Here is a 20442-nt window from a genome sequence, read left to right as displayed (position 1 = left end):
AAGGTTTTTAACTTTATTACCTATTAACACTCAGAAAAAACAAAAATACAAAACATCTTCAAGATATATGTGAATAATGTTTAACTGTAAATGTAGTAGGACAGATATAGAAACATTAATTATAAAAGAAGTGACCCAGATATACAGGGAGAATTAAAGGTGGAACTAAAAACGGACTCACGTTTCCATATGAATTATTAGAATGTAACATCAATATCTGCCCCATTAATTTTAGGTTAGAAAAGTTCTGGTTTGAATCAAAGAATGGAGTCTGGTTCTGCTGCCAAGCTGCTGTTCTACTCCAGTCCAGCAGGGGGCGGTAAATGGACCAATCAGCTGCTTTGTCTCAGTGTGACGTCCAGAGGAAGTAAAACTAAAGGCTCCAGCAGCAGCTTGTTTGGACTCAGCTGGAAGACGGTTGTGTTTTCGTATCTCAGCTGAATATTTCAGTAGTTTCAGTAACAATGTCTTCAGTTCAGCATCTGAGAGAGTTTATCAGAGAGCGACTAACTGCTGCTGCTGAAGAAATCTTCTCAGAGGTTGAGAAAACCATCGTCCGCTACGAGGAAGAGCACAAAATAATGGTTATCAACTGGAAGCCACAAATAAAGCTCAACAGAATCGGTAAGAAATTACAAAAAGTGGCAGATAAATAATTTTCTAATCTGAGCTCTCAGCTTTAAATACAGACTTTAGTCTCTGAAGCTCCGTTCACACCTGAAACCATCATCCTCCCAGTTTTCTCATGAACTGAGGCCTCAACATGCTTCATTTGCTCTACTGCGCCATCAAGTGGACAATAAATGTAAAATAGGCGGAATGATTGTAATGAGGTGAATTTCTTTTGTGAAGCTTTAAGTTGACTACATAAATAAATGGTGTTAGTGATGCTGGTACGGTCCGGTTCTGCGTACCACTAAAAGATTCTGCGCCGGTACGCAGTACCGGGAAGAGGGAGGAACGGCTGCTATGAAGCCGTCATCCAGAACCAGTTACGGCTGCAAAAATTCACGATCACACAAAGAACATCAGATCCGTTATCAACAGGCAGTCTAAAACATAAATTTAGCTTTTTTTTTCCCCTCATTCCAGATAGTTTCTGAACTGTTCTGCTTTTCTGGAGCCTCAATGCTCTTTGCTTTGCGTCTCTCCCCTCAGAGGTCGAGGTTTTAATGAACGGCCTTTAAAACGTTTAATGTCTGTCCGCTAAATACTCCAGTTAAAAGCAAAGGGAGAGAAACTAGTTGTTTCATGTTATTCTGCTGAATTACAACACAGTACAGCTCGAAAACACAGCTTATGTTCAGAGATTTCACTGACACTACACGAGAGCGCATGCGCGCTTTTCCCTCCAAAACTGAACGGTTGCCAAGGAGTTTGGTGCGTTCGATTTAATAGACGGGGACATTTTACACAGACATAAAAAACCGCCGCTTGCATTAGGACAGGATGAACAATAAATCACTGACCATCTACAGACTTTTAAATAAAAACCACGAAAACAACCAAACTGTCACATTTTTTATTTAAATGAAATCGAAACTTGACCAAAAAGAAAAGAACAATAACTTCTTTGTTCGAAAGAAAAGACGGAAACTGAAGATGAAAAGTTATGCTTCAGAAAATAGTTTATAATTTTTTCATACATGGCAGTTCTTTAACAATTGATATATATATATATATTATATAGGCACTGGGGGCATATATGCATGCATATATGCCCCCAGTGCCTCCCCAGCCCCCCCTCTAGCTGTGCCCATGAGTAACGGCAAGAATTTAAAACTACTTTCACCCCTGCCTATAATGGTTATAATAGCAGTCTTTATTTAACCGGGTGAAGCCTCCTTGAGATTAAAATATAGATTTATAAAAATATGTTCCCTAACTGGGAATCAATCCAGGTGAGCTATTTAACCAACCGCAATTTTATACAAGTTGTGATAAATATATTTCTATTTGTTCCAATATTCTCATCTTTCTCACTGATTCCAAACTGACACGCAAACAGATTGCTAATCCACGATCCCAAGACAACTAAATGTGACTGGGAATCAGCAGCGTTGTGCTGTCCCTTACACTTCGACCCAGTTCCTGAATCAGTCACGGGGTGCAGCTGGTTCTCGAGGCCTCGAACGTCACCACATATGCGGTCAGGATAAGCCTCGATATGCGCTTTACATAAAGTCTGCCTGGATTACTCGACACACGCTCCGAAGCATCAGAGTAATGATTTCAGTCATACTGCGCATCTGCCATGTTTTCCTCAAAAGAAAGATTACACTTTTGCTATCTACACAACAACGGAGGCAGGGGGTGATGTACTCAATGAAACCTTCACCTCCTTTTAAATTAAACTCTTCAAACTAATCTTAGATGAACCGTGTGACGCCTACAGTTCAGGATCATCCAGGAACAACCAGGCTGATGCTACAGACAGTCTTCAGTTGAATTATATCAATGATCTCTTTCTTGTCTCCACAGACCTCCAAAAGCCACAGGTCTCCAGTGAGAAGGAAGCTTCTGCCATCCACAAGCTCTGTAACCAGGGCAGAAGGTCCAGTCATGACCAGGAGGTAGCAGAACATCAATGGACTGAGGAGGAACAGATGGAACCAGATCCTCCTCTGGTTTATAGACAAGGGGAAACAGGATCTCCATGTGTGAAAGAGGAAGAGGAGGACCTAGAACCTCCACTGCTTGAAGAGGAAAATGGGAAACCAGGGCATCCAGGAGCTAAAGAGGAACATATTGAACCAGAACCTCCAGTGATTGAAGAACAGGAGGAACCAGAACCTCCACTGATTGAAGAACAGGAGGAACCAGAACCTCCACTGATTGAAGAACAGGAGGAACCAGAACCTCCACTGATTGAAGAACGGGAGGAACCAGAACCTCCACTGATTGAAGAACGGGAGGAACCAGAACCTCCACTGATTGAAGAACGGGAGGAACCAGAACCTCCACTGCTTGAACTGCAGGAGGAATCCGAATGTCTACTGATGGTAGAAGATGAGGATCTAGGTTCTTCAAGGCTTAAACCTGAACAGCAGGTACCTAAGCATTTTCCAACCAGACAGGACCAGAACCTTCACAGCTGTCAGGAGGGAGAGCAGCTTGTCCAGAAGCGGTCCGTTGCTTTAATGGAGACTTCTACTCTTCAGGAAGGTGACTTGAGTGAAGGAGAACCAAGACTGTTTTCTTGTAAAACGTGTGGGAAAAGTTTTAATAGACGTTATCACTTAAGTTTACACCAAAAAATCCACACTGGGGAGAAACCTTTTTCTTGTGAGACATGTGGAAAAAGGTTTTCTAGACTTAATGTGTTAAAGGTTCACCAGAGAACCCACACAAGTGGAAGGACTTTTTCTTGTGAGACATGTGGAAAATGTTTTATCCAAAGTACACATTTGAATAATCACAAGAGAACTCACACTGGAGAGAAACCTTTTTCTTGTGAGACATGTGGAAAAAGTTTCTCTCAAATTGGTCATTTAAATATTCACAAGAAAGTTCATAAAGATGAGATGTCTTTTTCTTGTAAAACATGTGGAAAAGGTTTTTCTAGGCGTAGTGAATTAAATATACACCAGAGAAGCCACGTAGTGGGGGGGCCGTGTTCATGTGAAATATGTGGAGAAAGCTACTGTGATGTCGTGGATCTGAATTTCCACGTGGGACAAAAACACAAAGTGATCATTGATTGGTCCCAGCCATGGATTTAGAACAATCACTGAGCTACACAAACAAAACAGACTGGGGAGAAAATGCAGAATGCCCGGCAGTAACCTCTTTTCAGAACAGCCCAATGAATAAGGATCCGATGTTTGTGTACCGGACAACATAAGACTAGTCGCCTTCGCCTTTCTTTCTAAGCCAGAGATTCACAAGGAAGAGACTCTCTCTGATGGAAGCGGTTTTCCTCGCTGCCTGAAGAGGACTGCATCGACACTACAGCTCTGTGGGCTTGACACATACCGCAGAAACTAGTCCCACCGCTAGACCGAAAGCAGCCTCCTTTGTTCAAAGCTTCTCATTGCGTCCTTCGGACCTCCTGGACAGAGAAAATTTGTTCTTTTTATCTTGCTGTGTTTGTGGTGCTACAAGCTAAGCCATTCGAGTGCCAACAGCGTACCTAGCCATGATACTTTAAACTTGGTTCGGTTGTATTTTAAAGTTACGACAAGCTTTACTTCAATGAGTGGTTTAAACACAGATCAGCCGTAAGGCGCCACCAGCACTCATGCGTATAAATATCTGTATTAATGATACCCGGTCACATGTGTGACTAAAAGGGTTGCTAAAGTAAGCTTTCTCCTTTGTGTTTAACTTAACCGCTAGCTCCAGATGTGACGACATCATTCGTTCATTCGCCATCTTGTGAGAGGCCGTAAACGTTCTGCGTTGCCAATCTGTTCCTTGTGACGGTTGATTAGACAACATTAGGAATCAATTGTTCAAACGGTTCTTGATTTCTAATTCAGCTTTTAAAACATTTTATTGGGACAATATTTTATTTACCCGTCTGATTTGCATTGTGAACAGCTTGTTTAAACACAAACAAGCTGGTGTTTCTAATCAGAGGAGGGACCAAGTCATCACTTCCAAGTCACAAGAAAGTCTTAAGTCAAAACTGGCATGTCTCAAATCGAGTCACAAGTCATTAGTTTTCAAGTCACAAGTCTTTTCTAATTTAAGTCAAAGTCCACATCTATGTTCTTAGTTAGTTTGATCTCACTCACAAATTCTTCAAAATACACTTTGCTTCTTTAACATAAATATCAACTGTGCTGTTGCATCATTTTATTATTTCTTTGTTTCAGTTTATTTTTTAGTTTAATACGTTTCCTTTTTTGCTTAGTCGGTTTAGTTGATTCTGACTGGAGTTTGTTGATGGAAATATTTTCACTTGGAATCGCATTAGTCTGTAAATAAATGTTTATACTACAGAAAGTTGTTTGTATTTATTCTACAGTATATGTTCAGGTCTTGCTGTTTTGAACACCAGCCCTTGAATTTGTTCTTTGACCCATTGTTCTGTAATACCACCACCTTGGGCAGGTATTCACAGGACCCTGACAGACCGACCATTGTGAAGGGATTCCTGAACCGGTGATGCTGATTTTTTTTTTTTTTTGTCTGACTAAAGATTTAATATTCTTAATTTTATTAATATTTTTAATACTTAATTGTAATTTTTAATAGTTGCTAACAGCCATACCTATTTTTGCACAACCCATTTGACCCAGCTCCTCGAGAAAGGTTGGACTCTTCTACTTTGGACTGGTCCACGTTGAGAGGTGGCGGACGGGTTTGCTAGTCGCCCCCCAGCTCAGACCTCTCATATTGGGTTCTGTTACAGTCAGGGATTGTCCATTATATGCACAACGTTTAAGCATAGGTTATTAGTGTTGGTGTTTATCAGTGTACTTGTCACCAGGACACCCTAGGCAGGAAGTCGACGATCAACTTTGTAGTGGTCTTCGGACCTTCAGCTGTATGTCTTAGACACTCGGGGGAGAGAGGGGCTGACCTGTCCCCCAATCACCACCTGGTGGTGAGTTGGTTTCGTCACGCCTTCCCTGGTGGAAGCAGAGTCTCGGGGACTTGTTCATCACCCAGGTTAAAGGGTGATGAACCGGGTCATAAAGCTTGATATGTTCTGCTTGAAAAACAAGAGAACAAGAAGGGTCGTCACAGAGTCTGGTTTCTGCTGGCCGGCACACTGAGGAAGAGAGGTGAGTGAGAATGGGTGGAAGGAGGTAACATGCAAACTTGAACTGACTGAAAAAGCGTCTTACTGTTTTGGTTGAAGAGACGTTTCTGGGAGAAGGCGGGTTATGCCACAGAGGAGAGGTTCACAGGGGAGGTTGTTGTGCAATGGCTGTGGTTCTCTGATTATTGTACAGGTGGTGGAGTTGGAGGGTGGAGAGGCAGAGGAACTTGAGGCAGGTAATCTGAAGTAGAGGTTTGTACCTTCCTTGGGCTTGCAGGTTCCAGGAAACTGAAGGAGGCTCTCAGTTGGGTTAGCATAGCTAGGTATTTCCAGCCAACAACAAAGTTGGACACGCAACATCAGACAGGGAACATCCAGGTCCGTGTCTTTGAGGTCTTCCAATCTAAGGAATAACCCCGAGGCTTTAAAACATAATGAAATTGACTTGAAAGTGCTTTACCAACAATAAATTTGCTCTTTAAAATAATGGATGTGTTGTCTGCCAACTGACTGATCTTGAATTTTTTACCAAATATTTAAATTCCTTGGATATCTGTATGGTTTTTAATGAGCATGGTAAGTAGATGGATGGTCAGAATAAGGAGTTTTGGAGAGAGAGGTCATCCTTGCTGAGTACCGTGTATGACCCTAAATCTAGGGGTTATCCCAGGATTCAGAGAAACAACTATATACACTGCTCAAAAAGATAAAGAGAACACTCAAATAACATCCCATGGAAATCAAATTTATTAACCAATGGAGGCCTGGATTTGGAGTCACAGACAAAATTAAAGAGGAAAAACACACTAGAGGCTGATCTAACTTTGATGTAATGTCCTTAAAACAAGTTAAAATGAGGCTCAGTATTGTGTGTGACCTCCATGTGTCTGTATGACCTCCCTACAACGCTTGGACATGCTCCTGATGAGACGGTGGATGGTCTCCTGATGGATCTCCTCCCAGACCTGGACTAAAGCATCCACCAACTCCTGGACAGTCTGTGGTGCAACGTGACGTTGGTGGATGGAGCGAGACATGATGTTCCAGATGTGCTCCATCGGATTCAGGTCTGGGGAACGGGCGGGCCAGGCCATAGCTTCAATGTCTTCATCTTGCAGGAACTGCTGACACACTCCAGCCACATGAGGTCTAGCATTGTCCTGCATTAGAAGGAACCCAGGACCAACCGCACCAGCATGTGGTCTCACAAGGGGTCTGAGGATCTCATCTCGGTACCTAATGGCAGTCAGGCTACCTCTGGCGAGCTCATGGAAAGAGATGCCACCCCACACCATTTCTGACCCACTGCCAAACCAGTCATGCTGAAGGATGTTGCAAGCAGCAGATCGCTCTCCACGGTGTCTCCAGACTCTGTCACGTCTGTCACATGTGCTCAGTGTGAACCTGCTTTCATCTGTGAAGACCACAGGGCACCAGTGGTGAATTTACCAATCCTGGTGTTCTCTGGTAAATACCAAGTGTCCTGCACGGTGTTGGGCTGTGAGCACAAACCCCATTTGTAGACGTTGGGCCCTCATACCATCCTCATGGAGTCGGTTTCTAACCGTTTGAGCAGACACATGCACATTTGTGGCCTGCTGGAGGTCATTTTGCAGGGCTCTGGCAGTGCTCCTCCTGTTCCTCCTTGCACAAAGGTGGAGGTAGTGGTCCTGCTGCTGGGTTGTTGTCCTCCTACGGCCTCCTCCACGTCTCCTGGTGTGCTGGCCTGTCTCCTGGTAGCACCTCCAGGCTCTGGACACTACGCTGACAGACACAGCAAACCTTCTTGCCACAGCTGGCATTGATGTGCCATCCTGGATGAGGTCTGTGCAGTTGATCAAAAAACAAAGAGGATAAGCGTTTCAGTTGTCGTACCTATTGGCACCTTAGTTTGCCTCTGTCGCTGCCCCCTGGTCGCAGTCTTTGATTTAATTTATCCGTTTCTACCCTTGTCTATTTTTACTCTCTTGTCACTGCCTCAGTATAATTTATTGTCTTTACCGTGTGAGTTTCCACAGCTCTCTTCCTGACTTCACAGCCCCATATATCACAGTGTGCTTGTTGCATTAAACCGGTTCATTCTTTCCACATTCTTCAAACACCTTTGTTTCCCTTTGCAGGCCACGGTTATAAGTCCATACCTCTGACATTTATAGCAACGAAGAGGTGGAGGAACGTATGGTCAGACAGTAAAACTCATACAACCTATTTTTACTTGTTCAGGCAGCACTAAGTCCTGAATGATTCATTTAGTTTTTCCAGATCTACTGCGATAGGAAGGTCAAACATCACTCCACAAGACATTTTCACCCAGAACTCCTCTCTGAGACCCGTTTCTAGCAAATGTTTTCAATATGTAGAGCTTTATTTAGCTGTTTTTCATCTTTTCATTTTATCAACAAATTCCCATCTCTAAGATCTTTTGCCAGTTCTACATCCCCCAGCTTTTTTTCAGTTCCCTTGACAACATGATTGGACCAAAATTAATTTCTTCTCCCTACTAAATTTAAGGAACATTTTGAACTTCTCCCCTTTCACTTTCCTTTGAATAATCGTGGTACCGTCATCTGGACTTACTGCAATTAAACTTGTTTTATGTGAAGTTCTGGCATCCTCGTTACACCTTGTGTCCATCGTGCCTCTCTTCCTTTTTCAAACACTAAAGTCCAGTCAGCAAAATGTATTTCCTCACTTTTATCTCTAATGCCATTCCGACCCAATTACACCAACCTCCAAGTCAAAAAGGAAGTCCTTCTCAAAAACCGCAATCAGAACTTGTGAGCTTCTCCCACAGTTCTGATTGCATCCAGCCATGATTTTCTGACGCTAATTATCAGGTCAGCTCAAGCTGCTGCTGGTTCCATCATCCTGATTTAAATTTAAAACAGATGGAAAAAATCTGCCTCACATGATGCAGAAACGCTAAAAACATTCAAGCTTGGTGCTAAATTTAGGATCACAGACTCACACACTGATGGCTTCATAGCCTGCAGAACCAAAGGATGAATGCCACTTGATTCCAGGCACATTTAAGGGAGGTGAAAGGCACCCAACTGTCATGTCAGGCCGTTTGAAACCGTTTACATCAGCATGGTCTGCGTGCTAGATGACCTGCAAGGATACCTGACCACACAACCAGCCACAGACATCATCGTCCTGCACGGGACAGGGAGTATTTGTTCTGTATGAGGGACCAGGGGACCCCAGTGCTGTTCTCTGATGAAGGTCGGTTCATGTTCAGCAGAAATATATGCATGCATATGAATTCTGGGGGTCCAATCGCTTCCATGGCTGCAGGTGTCTAAAGTTTGCTGTGGAGAAACTTGACTGGTCTGCATAGAGTCCTGACCTCGGTTGTACAGTTACGTTATTACAGTTCATTAATTGAGTAATCTTTCTATTATTGGTTTATTATTCCTCAGTTTATTGGCTCACATATATTGACTGTAAGGTTGAGCTGTTTTGATAATAAATTCTCATTAGTGCGTATTCTGTGTCGGTACAGTGACTACTGTTTTAAAGCCAGTGCTCACCTCTCCTCTTTCCCCTGATGTCCTACAATCCAGCCGCGTTGAGCTCAGTTAACAGAACAATACCTGACAGAGTGACTCAATTTATTATTCTGACTAAAAACCCAGTATTCTTACTTTATTAGTCATTTTGTTCATTCATTTTTCATTATAATTGTGAATAATTTCTAAAAGTTAAATCAATCACCGTCACCCAGCGGTGGTGCTGTTAGAGTTTTCTTAAAGTTACCTATGTCTCCTTACAGGAACATAGAATGAAAATATGTAATCTGCTTATTAAATGGCTTATTAGAAGTTTTACTGCTGCACACACAAGATGAGGTTTTATCAGACCCACAGACCACACTGTTCAATCCAGTAAAAGCTGCTCCAGGCTGACACATAACCGTGGTTCCCTGGTTGTGCTATTTGTTGCTTTTCTACATAAAACATCTTAAATTTAATTACAGAGTTGTAGTATGTCATCTATAGTTTAAAGGGCAAATGGAAATTCTTTGCCTGGAAAAAAGGACTTGAGTAACCAAAGCGGAACAGTTACAGTTCTCTGATTTGTTAGTCTGACTGAAAGTTTTATATTGTAACTTTATTTAAAAAGTTGTTAATTATTGGTAATTATTCATTATAATTATGAATTGTTCCTAACAGCCAAACAATCGTTATTTCACAACAATGGTGGTGATTCACAGTCAGTGGAGACGTTATACAAAGCAGCTTTAAAGATAAATGTGAATAATGTTTAACTGTAGTAATATATCATTAAACTCATCAGGTAAATTTAGTAGGACAGATATAGAAACATTAGTTGTAAAAGAAGTGACCCAGATATACAGGGAGAATTAAAGGTGGAACTAAAAACTGACTCACGTTTCCACATGAATTATTAGAATGTAACGCATATGAGGATAGTAGGAAGACTCTGAAACAACTGAAAATAACTTTTACTGTAGAAAATATTTTTGGTTAATATCTGCTATATTGATGACAGTTTAGAAAAGTTCTGGTTTGATTCAGAGAATAGAGTCTGGTTCTGCTGCCAAGCTGCTGTTCCACTCCAGTCCAGCAGGGGGCGGTAAATGGACCAATCAGCTGCTTTGTCTCAGTGTGACGTCCAGCGGAAGTAAAACTAAAGGCTCCAGCAGCAGCTTGTTTGGACTCAGCTGGAAGACGGTTGTGTTTTCGTATCTCAGCTGAATATTTCAGTAGTTTCAGTAACAATGTCTTCAGTTCAGCATCTGAGAGAGTTTATCAGAGAGCGACTAACTGCTGCTGCTGAAGAAATCTTCTCAGAGGTTGAGAAAACCATCGTCCGCTACGAGGAGGACGTCAGACTGCTGGGAACCTGCTGGAAACCTCAGATAAACACGACCAGAACCGGTAAGAAATGACAAAAAGTGTCTGATAAATCAGGTATATATAAATATACTTCAGTATTAAAACATAAGATTATTTGTTCTGCCAACTGGCGGCACCTGAACCTGTTTCTATCCTGTTACTTCAGGGCGAGTTGATTAGAACACATTTCAGTATCAAGATCATTCAAAGTGTTTTAGATGATAAAAAACACATCAAAGTAAATAACAGTGGATAATAAGGGAACATGAAGGAAAGTTGGACTACAGATTAAAATGAATGATGCTTCAGTTAATAGTTTAAATCAAAAAGTCAAAAGCAAATCTAAACACATAAGTTTCTAACCTTGATTTAAAACAACTCGGAGTTTCAGCATCTCTGCAGTTTTCTGGAAGTTTGTTCCAAGTTGGTGGAGCAGAAGAACTGAAAGCTGCTTTTCAATATTTGGTTCTGGTTCTGGATGCAGAGTAGACTGGAACCAGAGGCCATTCAGTGATTTAGAAGTCTAATCTCTGAGGTCCATTGGAAGGACTTTAGAACCGGGCTGATGTTCTCTACTTTCTTGGTTCTAGTGAGGAAGCAGCGTTCTGGATCAGCTGCAGCTGTCTGATAAACACGTGAATGAGTTTTTCATTATCCTGCTGGATAATTAAACCTGTAAAGGTTCTTCAGGTGATAGAAGGTCGACTTAGTGATTGTCTGTGTCGGAGCCGCCATCTTTAAAGTGCTGAAAGTGTCTGTTTTACAGAGGAAAACACGTTGCCTTCAGGTACATTTGACCTGCATAAACTGTGTACCATGTACCTTCTAAGTTATAGAAGGTGAACCCTGTACCTTCTAAGCTATAGAAGGTGAACCCTGTACCTTATAGAAGGTATACCCTGTACCTTCTAAGTTATAGAAGGTATACCCTGTACCTTCTAAGTTATAGAAGGTATACCCTGTACCTTCTAAGTTATAGAAGGTATACCCTGTACCTTCTAAGCTATAGAAGGTGAACCCTGTACCTTCTAAGTTATAGAAGGTGTATCCAGTACCTCCTAAGTTATAGAAGGTGTACCGTGTACCTTCTAAGTTATAGAAGGTATACCCTGTACCTTCTAAGCTATAGAAGGTGAACCCTGTACCTTCTAAGCTATAGAAGGTGAACCCTGTACCTTCTAAGTTATAGAAGGTATACCCTGTACCTTCTAAGTTATAGAAGGTATACCTTGTACCTTCTAAGCTATAGAAGGTGAACCCTGTACCTCCTAAGTTATAGAAGGTGAACCCTGTACCTTCTAAGTTATAGAAGGTGTACCCAGTACCTTCTAAGTTATAGAAGATATACCCAGTACCTTCTAAGTTATAGAAGATATACCCTGTACCTTCTAAGTTATAGAAGGTTAACCCTGTACCTCCTAAGTTATAGAAGGTGAACCCTGTACCTTCTAAGTTATAGAAGGTGTACCCAGTACCTTCTAAGTTATAGAAGATATACCCAGTACCTTCTAAGTTATAGAAGGTATACCCTGTACCTTCTAAGCTATAGAAGGTTAACCCTGTACCTCCTAAGTTATAGAAGATATACCCAGTACCTTCTAAGTTATAGAAGATATACCCAGTACCTTCTAAGTTATAGAAGATATACCCTGTACCTTCTAAGCTATAGAAGGTTAACCCTGTACCTCCTAAGTTATAGAAGGTGAACCCTGTACCTTCTAAGTTATAGAAGGTGTACCCAGTACCTTCTAAGTTATAGAAGATATACCCAGTACCTTCTAAGTTATAGAAGGTATACCCTGTACCTTCTAAGCTATAGAAGGTTAACCCTGTACCTCCTAAGTTATAGAAGGTGAACCCTGTACCTTCTAAGTTATAAAAGGTGAACCTTGTACCTTCTAAGTTATAGAAGGTGAACCTTGTACCTTCTAAGTTATAGAAGGTACAGGGTTCTGAATGGATAGGGGGTAGAGTCACCGTTTCCGTACAAAGAGTGACTCCAAAACATCAATCTGAGCGCCGTATAAACATCGACAGCAGATTACTTTCACTGAACGAAGATGGAAGCATTCGGATCGACGCCGGGGTCCAACGCTGCGCTGCGCACATTTTGGCACTTGGTGGTAGATGAGAAAATGCATACAGAGCTGGTCAGAGCAACTAGAAATGAAAAAGCGTTTACAGAGTTGCTTGAGCTAATGGCCGGTCAAGGCTACCAGCTAACAGCAAAACAATGCCGGGTGAAGCTTAAGAAGTTGTAGAGTGATTACCGGACCATCGAGGACCACAACGGCCGGAGCGGTTCGGACTGGAAAAATTGGAAGTAGTTCGACCAGATAGACTCCATCCAGGGGAACCGACTGGCCAGCGATATGAGGGAAAGTGCCTGCGACTCGGCCACCGTGGAACTGGGTTCCAAGATGGATGATGGTAAGTGTTAATGTGACTCTAAAGTATTTTTACTGGTATCTTCGGCAGGAAGCTAACTTTGTATGAACAAAAGATATTATGACAACATCTTCTGCATACGGACAATAGGCTAGTCATCCTCCATGCTAACTCTGTGCTGTGTTTGTATATTTCCCTCCTTGTCCCTGAAGTGTGTTTTTATCATGTGGTGTGAGTGCGCTGAATGTCCTGTCCTCGGTAAGAAACTATGAACACGCTTCACATAACTGATTTTAGCATTGGAGGAAGTGCAGCACTACCTTTCTGTCCCTGAGGTACATAATAGTGACATGAATGCACTAATATTCCACTACAATGACTTTATACTAAAGAACTCACTCTTAAATCCACTGAGTTAGTTTAGTTTAGGAGTTGGGCTGAAAATCATTAGTGGAGGTTTCTGTTGTTGTCCAATCAGAGGTCAGCATATGAACAGTGGCTTAGAGCAGATAAATTCACTGCTTGTGATGTTTGAGTGGCTGCTGGACAAGGAGAGGATCTTTTGCATAGAACCACAACATTAAACATAGAACTCTGTCACTTTTCTTTGCTAGCTTCTATTTCTATGTTTATTTCCACTAAATGTCTATTTGTTAACCACCTCCCATTTTTGCCTTGTCAGGTCAACAGGAAGAGGAGATGGGTATGGATCTCTCAGCTGTTTCAAGGAGATGCAGAACCAATGCGCACTTGACCGAGTCCAGCGAAATAAACAGATGCAGCTTCTTTTAAATGAGACGCGAGAATCAAGGGAACATGAAGCTAACGTGATGGAGAAGCAGCTTCATTTTAAATGGAAGAGACGGCACAGAATGCTGCATTCATTCATGCTGTTCTTGCAGTGCTGGGGGACCTCAGATGTACATTTGGTCAGACATGTTTGACCGATAAAACCCTCCTGACTTTTATTTTGCTTTTTGTTGTGGGAGGCAGTCCTGTTTGGTTCTTAAACATTGTTTCTGTTGCCTGACGGTGCTTTTTATTTTTCTGCTATAAATAATAAAAAAAAGACTTGCATGCTTGCATCATGATTTCTTATTTTATTTGAGCACACACTGGTAATTGCTAATATTTAAGAAATACAACCTACATGTTGCTGGATGAAGTCATATTTTATATGAAGGATTTCTGTGCTGTACTACCATCTATATTTTTCTGATGATGGGTTTGTGTTTAATGGAATTTAATTTCTTTTAACTGGCTACTTCATTGCTCATAATTCTGTTAATCAAATAATACAAAACCAAAATAGATATATCCAGCTGTGGTATTATTTAGGTTTCTGTTTAGCTTTCAAACTGACATAATCTGTAATGTGCAAAAATCAAAAGTTTATTGTTAACATTCGTAGTATGATATGGCTGGGAATCTTTAACTATTGCTTGGTAAGTACTGAATCGGAGCATCCCATACATCTGTGCCCGGTTCCTCTACACCTTGTGACACTGTTGCCACAGACTGAAGTGCTGCTTCCTCTGCAGCAGGTTCTTCCCAGAAGGTCTCATTAGTGTCTCCATGAGTTTCACATTGGTTTGCAGAGCACAGCAGATCAAGACCATGGCTTTAACCAGCTGAACATCACAATCATTCGTTTTCAGAAGGAAACTCCTTCTCTTTAGCCTTCCAAAAGCACTTTCAACAACCACTCGCGCTTGACTGAATGTCTGGTTAAACATACGCTGTTCTGCAAGGGGTACGCAGAGGATGTAAAAGCCATTTGTCACTGTAGCGGTGTTCCTGGTGTAAGCTGAAAATAGGTTTCCCCTGGTGGCTACATCCCACAGTGTAGACAGTCTCAGAACCCAAGCATCCTGCAAGCTGCGAGGTAATCCAGCAAACACATTTCAGAACAGTCACTTTCTATCCACGGCTTAATGGATTATGTGTGGAGAGAGTCTCCTCGTTCAAGTTTCTGGGTGTCACTATGGCTGATGACCTCATATGGAACATCAACACAACAGCGATGGTCTGCAAAGCCCAGCAGAGGCTGCACTTCCTGAGAAGCTCCGGAGGTGTCATCTGGAGACAAATCTGTTGCACACTTGCTACTGTACCACTGTGGAGAGTGTGCTGACATATGGCATCTTAACATGATACACCAGCTGCACAGCCGCTTAACCCACGGCCCTGCAGCAGGAGTTATAGAAGGTACAGGGTTCTGAAGCATTGTACGAGCAGGTTCAGAAACACCTTCTACTCCTGGGCTGCTGAATAACACTACGTGCATTACATGGGGGCGTGTGTCACATTTAGTCTTTAGTTTTACTGATTATGTTGTTTTTACATCATGTTTATTGTGCTTGATTTATGCTGTTATCTTTTTCTAACTCATTTTATTATAAACACGAGGTACAATGACAATTAAAAAAATTAATCAAAACTAATCAAATTAGTCATTCAACTAATGTGGATGGCATTTAATTGGCACTAAATTGAATTATTGTAATAAAGTAAAAAACCTTGGTGTTACCTTTGACCAGGAAAGAGTTCTGAGTTCTTTCAGTGTTTGACCCTTTCTCTCTCCTAGACATGGCTACTGACTGAGCTTCTACTGTAACTAACTCTATCTGCTCTCTTTCAGACTCTAGACTTGAAAACTGGCTCAGAGTTCATCTACTTATCTGTCTTTCTCTCCTAGATGAAGCCACTAAAGGAGCTACTACTATTAAATTTTCTTATCTTATTTTCCTTCCCATAGAAAGTACTCCTGGATCAGTGCTTCTTTGTTCTCTTTGTGTCTCTGCTCTGTTCTCTCAAATCTCCAGTCGGTCGTGGCAGATGGCCGCTCACACTGAGCCTGGTTCTGGTTCTGCTGGAGGTTTCTTCCTGTTAAAAGGGAGTTTTTCCTCTCCACTGTCGCTACATGCATGCTCAGTATGAGGGATTGCTGCAAAATCAACGCCAGTGACTGTCCACTGTCTCTACATGCTCATCCAGGAGGAGTGAATGCTGCAAGTCACTGACTGGATGCAATCTGCTGGGTTTCCTTAGATAGAAAAACTTTTAACCAAAATGACTAATAAACTGATTCAGTGTTTAATAATTATGATTAATCAAAATGAAAATCGCTTGATTAAATTAAAGGACTTTAAGTCCTTTAGACGACATGTGTTGTGAATAAATTTAATTGAATATTTTAGTTAGCGTAATATGAGTTAATGATGCTAACTTTTATTTAGCTGTGCTCACCACTGGTGGTGCCAATAACTGGCAGCAGAGATCTTATTAAATACATTTTTTATATACAGGTCCTTCTCAAAATATTAGCATATTGTGATAAAGTTAATTATTTTCCATAATGTCATGATGAAAATTTAACATTCATATATTTTAGATTCATTGCACACTAACTGAAATATTTCAGGTCTTTTATTGTCTTAATATGGATGATTTTGGCATACAGCTCATGAAAACCCAAAATTCCTATCTCACAAAATTAGCATATTTCATCCAACCAATAAAAGAAAAGTGTTTTTAATACAAAAAAACGTCAATCTTCAAATAATCATGTACAGTTATGCACTCAATACTTGGTCGGGAATCCTTTTGCAGAAATGACTGCTTCAATGCGGCGTGGCATGGAGGCAATCAGCCTGTGGCACTGCTGAGGTCTTATGGAGGCCCAGGATGCTTCGATAGCGGCCTTTAGCTCATCCAGAGTGTTGGGTCTTGAGTCTCTCAACGTTCTCTTCACAATATCCCACAGATTCTCTATGGGGTTCAGGTCAGGAGAGTTGGCAGGCCAATTGAGCACAGTGATACCATGGTCAGTAAACCATTTACCAGTAGTTTTGGCACTGTGAGCAGGTGCCAGGTCGTGCTGAAAAATGAAATCTTCATCTCCATAAAGCTTTTCAGCAGATGGAAGCATGAAGTGCTCCAAAATCTCCTGATAGCTAGCTGCTTTGACCCTGCCCTTGATAAAACACAGTGGACCAACACCAGCAGCTGACACGACACCCCAGACCATCACTGACTGTGGGTACTTGACACTGGACTTTTGGCATTTTGGCATTTCCTTCTCCCCAGTCTTCCTCCAGACTCTGGCACCTTGATTTCCGAATGACATGCAGAATTTGCTTTCATCCAAAAAAAGTACTTTGGACCACTGAGCAACAGTCCAGTGCTGCTTCTCTGTAGCCCAGGTCTGGGGAATGCGGCACCTGTAGCCCATTTCCTGCACACGCCTGTGCACGGTGGCTCTGGATGTTTCTACTCCAGACTCAGTCCACTGCTTCCGCAGGTCCCCCAAGGTCTGGAATCGGCCCTTCTCCACAATCTTCCTCAGGGTCCGGTCACCTCTTCTCGTTGTGCAGCGTTTTCTGCCACACTTTTTCCTTCCCACAGACTTCCCACTGAGGTGCCTTGATACAGCACTCTGGGAACAGCCTATTCGTTCAGAAATGTCTTTCTGTGTCTTACCCTCTTGCTTGAGGGTGTCAATAGTGGCCTTCTGGACAGCAGTCAGGTCGGCAGTCTTACCCATGATTGGGGTTTTGAGTGATGAACCAGGCTGGGAGTTTTAAAGGCCTCAGGAATCTTTTGCAGGTGTTTAGAGTTAACTCGTTGATTCAAATGATTAGGTTCATAGCTCGTTTAGAGACCCTTTTAATGATATGCTAATTTTGTGAGATAGGAATTTTGGGTTTTCATGAGCTGTATGCCAAAATGATCCGTATTAAGACAATAAAACACCTGAAATATTTCAGTTAGTGTGCAATAAATCTAAAATATATGAATGTTAAATTTTCATCATGACATTATGGAAAATAATGAACTTTATCACAATATGCTAATATTTTGAGAAGGACCTGTACACTGGCTGCTGGGCCTTGCGTGCACAGAGCAGCCCTCTGCGTTGATGATACTTATCTTTGGTTAAGGTAACTCCTAATGGGGAGTGGTGGCCTAGTGGTTACAGAGCAGGGCATTTGTTTCCTGGAGAGGCCTCAGGAACCCAGGTTCGAATCCCACAGCCTGCCACTCTGGGTCCCTGAGCAAGACCTTTAGCCTCCGAATGCTCCCTGGTCACCGCACAGTGGCAACCCAAGTGTGGAGGACACTTACCCTGAAAACTTTCACCTCCTTTTAAATTAAGCACTACAAACTAATATTTGATAAACCGTGTGATACCTATAGTTCAAGATCTCCAGGAACAAGCAGGCTGATGCATGAGACAGTCATCAGTTTAATTATATTAATAATCTTCTCTGTGCCCACAGATATCCAAAAGCCACATGTCTCTAATGAGGAGGAAGCTTCTGCCATCCAAAAGCTCTGTAACCAGGGAAGGAGTTCCAGTCATGACCAGGAGGAATCAGAACCTCAGTGGACTGAAGACAAACAAATGGAATCAGATCCTCCTTTATTTGAAGAACAGGGGGACCCAGGACCTCAATGGATTAAAGAGGAAGAGGAGGACCTAGAACCTCCAATGACAGAAGAAGAAAATGAGAAACCCACGTCTTCAAAGGCTAAAGAGGAACAGACTGAACCAGATTCTCTACTGATTGAAGAACGAGAGGAACCAGAACCTCCATGTATTAAAAAAGAAGAAGAGGAGCCAGAATCTCCACTGCTCGAAGAACGGGAAGAAACAGAATCTCCATGGCCTAAACATGAACAACTGGTACCAGAACATTTATCAACTAGACAGGACCAGAACCTTCACAGCTGTGAGGAGGGAGAGCAGCTTGTCCAGAAGCGGTCCGTTGCTTTGATGGAGACTTCTACTCTTCAGGAAGGTGATTTGAGTGAAGGAGAACCAAGACTGTTTTCTTGTAAAACGTGTGGGAAAAGTTTTAATAGACGTTATCACTTAAGTTTACACCAAAAAATCCACACTGGAGAGAAACCTTTTTCTTGTGAGACATGTGGAAAAGGTTTTATCCAAAGTACAGATTTGAATAATCACAAAAGAACTCACACTGGAGAGAAACCTTTTTCTTGTGAAACATGTGGGAAACGTTTTACTAGACGTTCTCAATTAAATGCACACCAGAAAACCCACACAGATGAGAAGCCTTTTTCATGTCAGACATGTGGAAAAAGTTTCTCTTTAAAGGGTAGTTTAAACTTTCATAAACAGATTCATACAGTTGAGAAACCATTTCCTTGTCAAATTTGTGGGAAAGGTTTTATTAGACGTTATCACTTGAACGTACACGAGAGAATCCACACAGGTGAGAGGCCTTTTTCATGTGAAATATGTGGAAAAAGTTTCACTGAAGTTTGGAGACTTAATTTCCATATGAAACAAAAACACAAAAATGAAAATAGCCATTAGACTTTCACACAGATTTACAATTATGCATATTTAAACTTTTCTTAGTAGTTTAGAAAATAAAAAGTAACTAACGTTCTTAGGCGTGAAGGCCAGATGTTGGGTTTATCAGAACCAGGTCTTAAGAAACCTTTCTGAGTCTGAACACCAGCAGCTTGGACCTCATGGACAAACAGACCTTTTTCATACTATTGTTAAGATCAGCTTAATCGCAGCGTTACTGCCTGATAGAGGCGATATTACCCTGCTTTGTACACAGTCTCCTCAGAAGAAGAGAAGAACTTAAAAAGCAGGAATGAAATGATAACTCATCAGAATATCAGAGCAGGTTTTGGATCTTTGTGGTTCCTAAGAGGCAGATGATCCAGATAGTAAAACCAGCTGATTTCTTCACACAGTTTCTTATAAACAAGAGTTGTTGGACTTGTTTCTTCTTCTGCTTTTGATCTGACTTCCACTGGTTTATCTGCTGTGTTTGGTGCCACCCTTTGATTAAGAGTATTACTGTTGCCGTTTGGCACACAGTCAACCGGGTCATAAAAGTCTGGGCTGCATGCCGACTACCACAGGAGATCCTAGTGGACCTTAATGGGCAGGTATAGATCATGACATTTCTGCCCAACAGGCTTTGAGAGGACTGGGAGGCATGAATTAGGCCTTAGCTGCAGGGTCTCTGTGTGAAGGACCTGTTTTAAATGAATGTATTCAACCAGAGTTAGAGGTCATGTTTCTGACGATGTTGCAGATTGTCTGATTCCAGTTCAAACGTGATGGGGCACCCACTCCTGGAAAACTGGGAGCTGTCTTTCATGTTTTCACCCAGTGAGAAGTCATTTTGTTGTACAATGTTTCTTTTCAATATTCAATAAAGTGACCAGTCTTCATTGTCTTTGTAATTTCTGCTGAAACTCGGACCATTCGTTGCTCAGACACATTACAACTCAAGAGCTCAGCCAAAGACTCTACAGACGTCAGTTAGCAAGAAGCATGCTAATATTCATCACATGACACTTGGAAAAACACTGAACATGTATGGCTTCCCTGGGAGGAATGTGTGATAAAGCCTCTTAAAAACAATGTGGCAACACAGCTTTGGTTTGAAAACTAGAATCTGGACAAACCACGAGACTTCTGGA

General features: G+C 41.7%; 2 protein-coding genes across 3 annotated transcripts; both read left to right on the top strand.

Moving 5' to 3' along the window:
* The first annotated feature begins 351 nt into the window (after positions 1-351).
* On the top strand, positions 352-4950 carry LOC124869717 (oocyte zinc finger protein XlCOF7.1-like). Of its 2 annotated transcripts, XM_047367784.1 has the most exons (3): positions 352-624; positions 2482-2750; positions 2784-4950. In XM_047367784.1, the coding sequence occupies exons 1-3, from the start codon at positions 465-467 to the stop codon at positions 3720-3722; spliced, it is 1368 nt and encodes a 455-aa protein (XP_047223740.1). In that variant the 5' UTR covers positions 352-464; the 3' UTR covers positions 3723-4950. The 2 variants fall into 2 exon arrangements, with proteins under 2 accessions (XP_047223740.1, XP_047223739.1); XM_047367783.1 differs by having other exon boundaries at positions 2482-4950.
* A 5348-nt stretch (positions 4951-10298) lies between these two features.
* On the top strand, positions 10299-20190 carry LOC124869721 (zinc finger protein OZF-like). Its single transcript, XM_047367789.1, has 2 exons — positions 10299-10617; positions 18246-20190. Exons 1-2 carry the CDS (start codon positions 10458-10460, stop codon positions 19307-19309), a joined length of 1224 nt encoding a protein of 407 aa, XP_047223745.1. The 5' UTR covers positions 10299-10457; the 3' UTR covers positions 19310-20190.
* The last annotated feature ends 252 nt before the right edge of the window (positions 20191-20442 follow it).

This window comes from Girardinichthys multiradiatus, chromosome 6, assembly GCF_021462225.1.
Source record: "Girardinichthys multiradiatus isolate DD_20200921_A chromosome 6, DD_fGirMul_XY1, whole genome shotgun sequence".
NCBI classification, from domain to species: Eukaryota; Metazoa; Chordata; class Actinopteri; order Cyprinodontiformes; family Goodeidae; genus Girardinichthys; species Girardinichthys multiradiatus.
Note: the sequence above shows the minus strand (reverse complement) of the source record. Positions and strands in the feature narration are given on the sequence as shown.

What these genes read in the sequence shown, in the direction of transcription:
- LOC124869717 (XM_047367783.1), top strand. Translation starts at nt 465, where the DNA reads ATGTCTTCAGTTCAGCATCTGAGAGAGTTTATCAGAGAGCGACTAACT. An exon ending in AATAAAGCTCAACAGAATCG is followed by an intron (nt 625 to 2,481) that starts GTAAGAAATTAC and finishes TTGTCTCCACAG; the next exon opens with ACCTCCAAAAGCCACAGGTC.
- LOC124869721 (XM_047367789.1), top strand. Translation starts at nt 10,458, where the DNA reads ATGTCTTCAGTTCAGCATCTGAGAGAGTTTATCAGAGAGCGACTAACT. An exon ending in GATAAACACGACCAGAACCG is followed by an intron (nt 10,618 to 18,245) that starts GTAAGAAATGAC and finishes CTGTGCCCACAG; the next exon opens with ATATCCAAAAGCCACATGTC.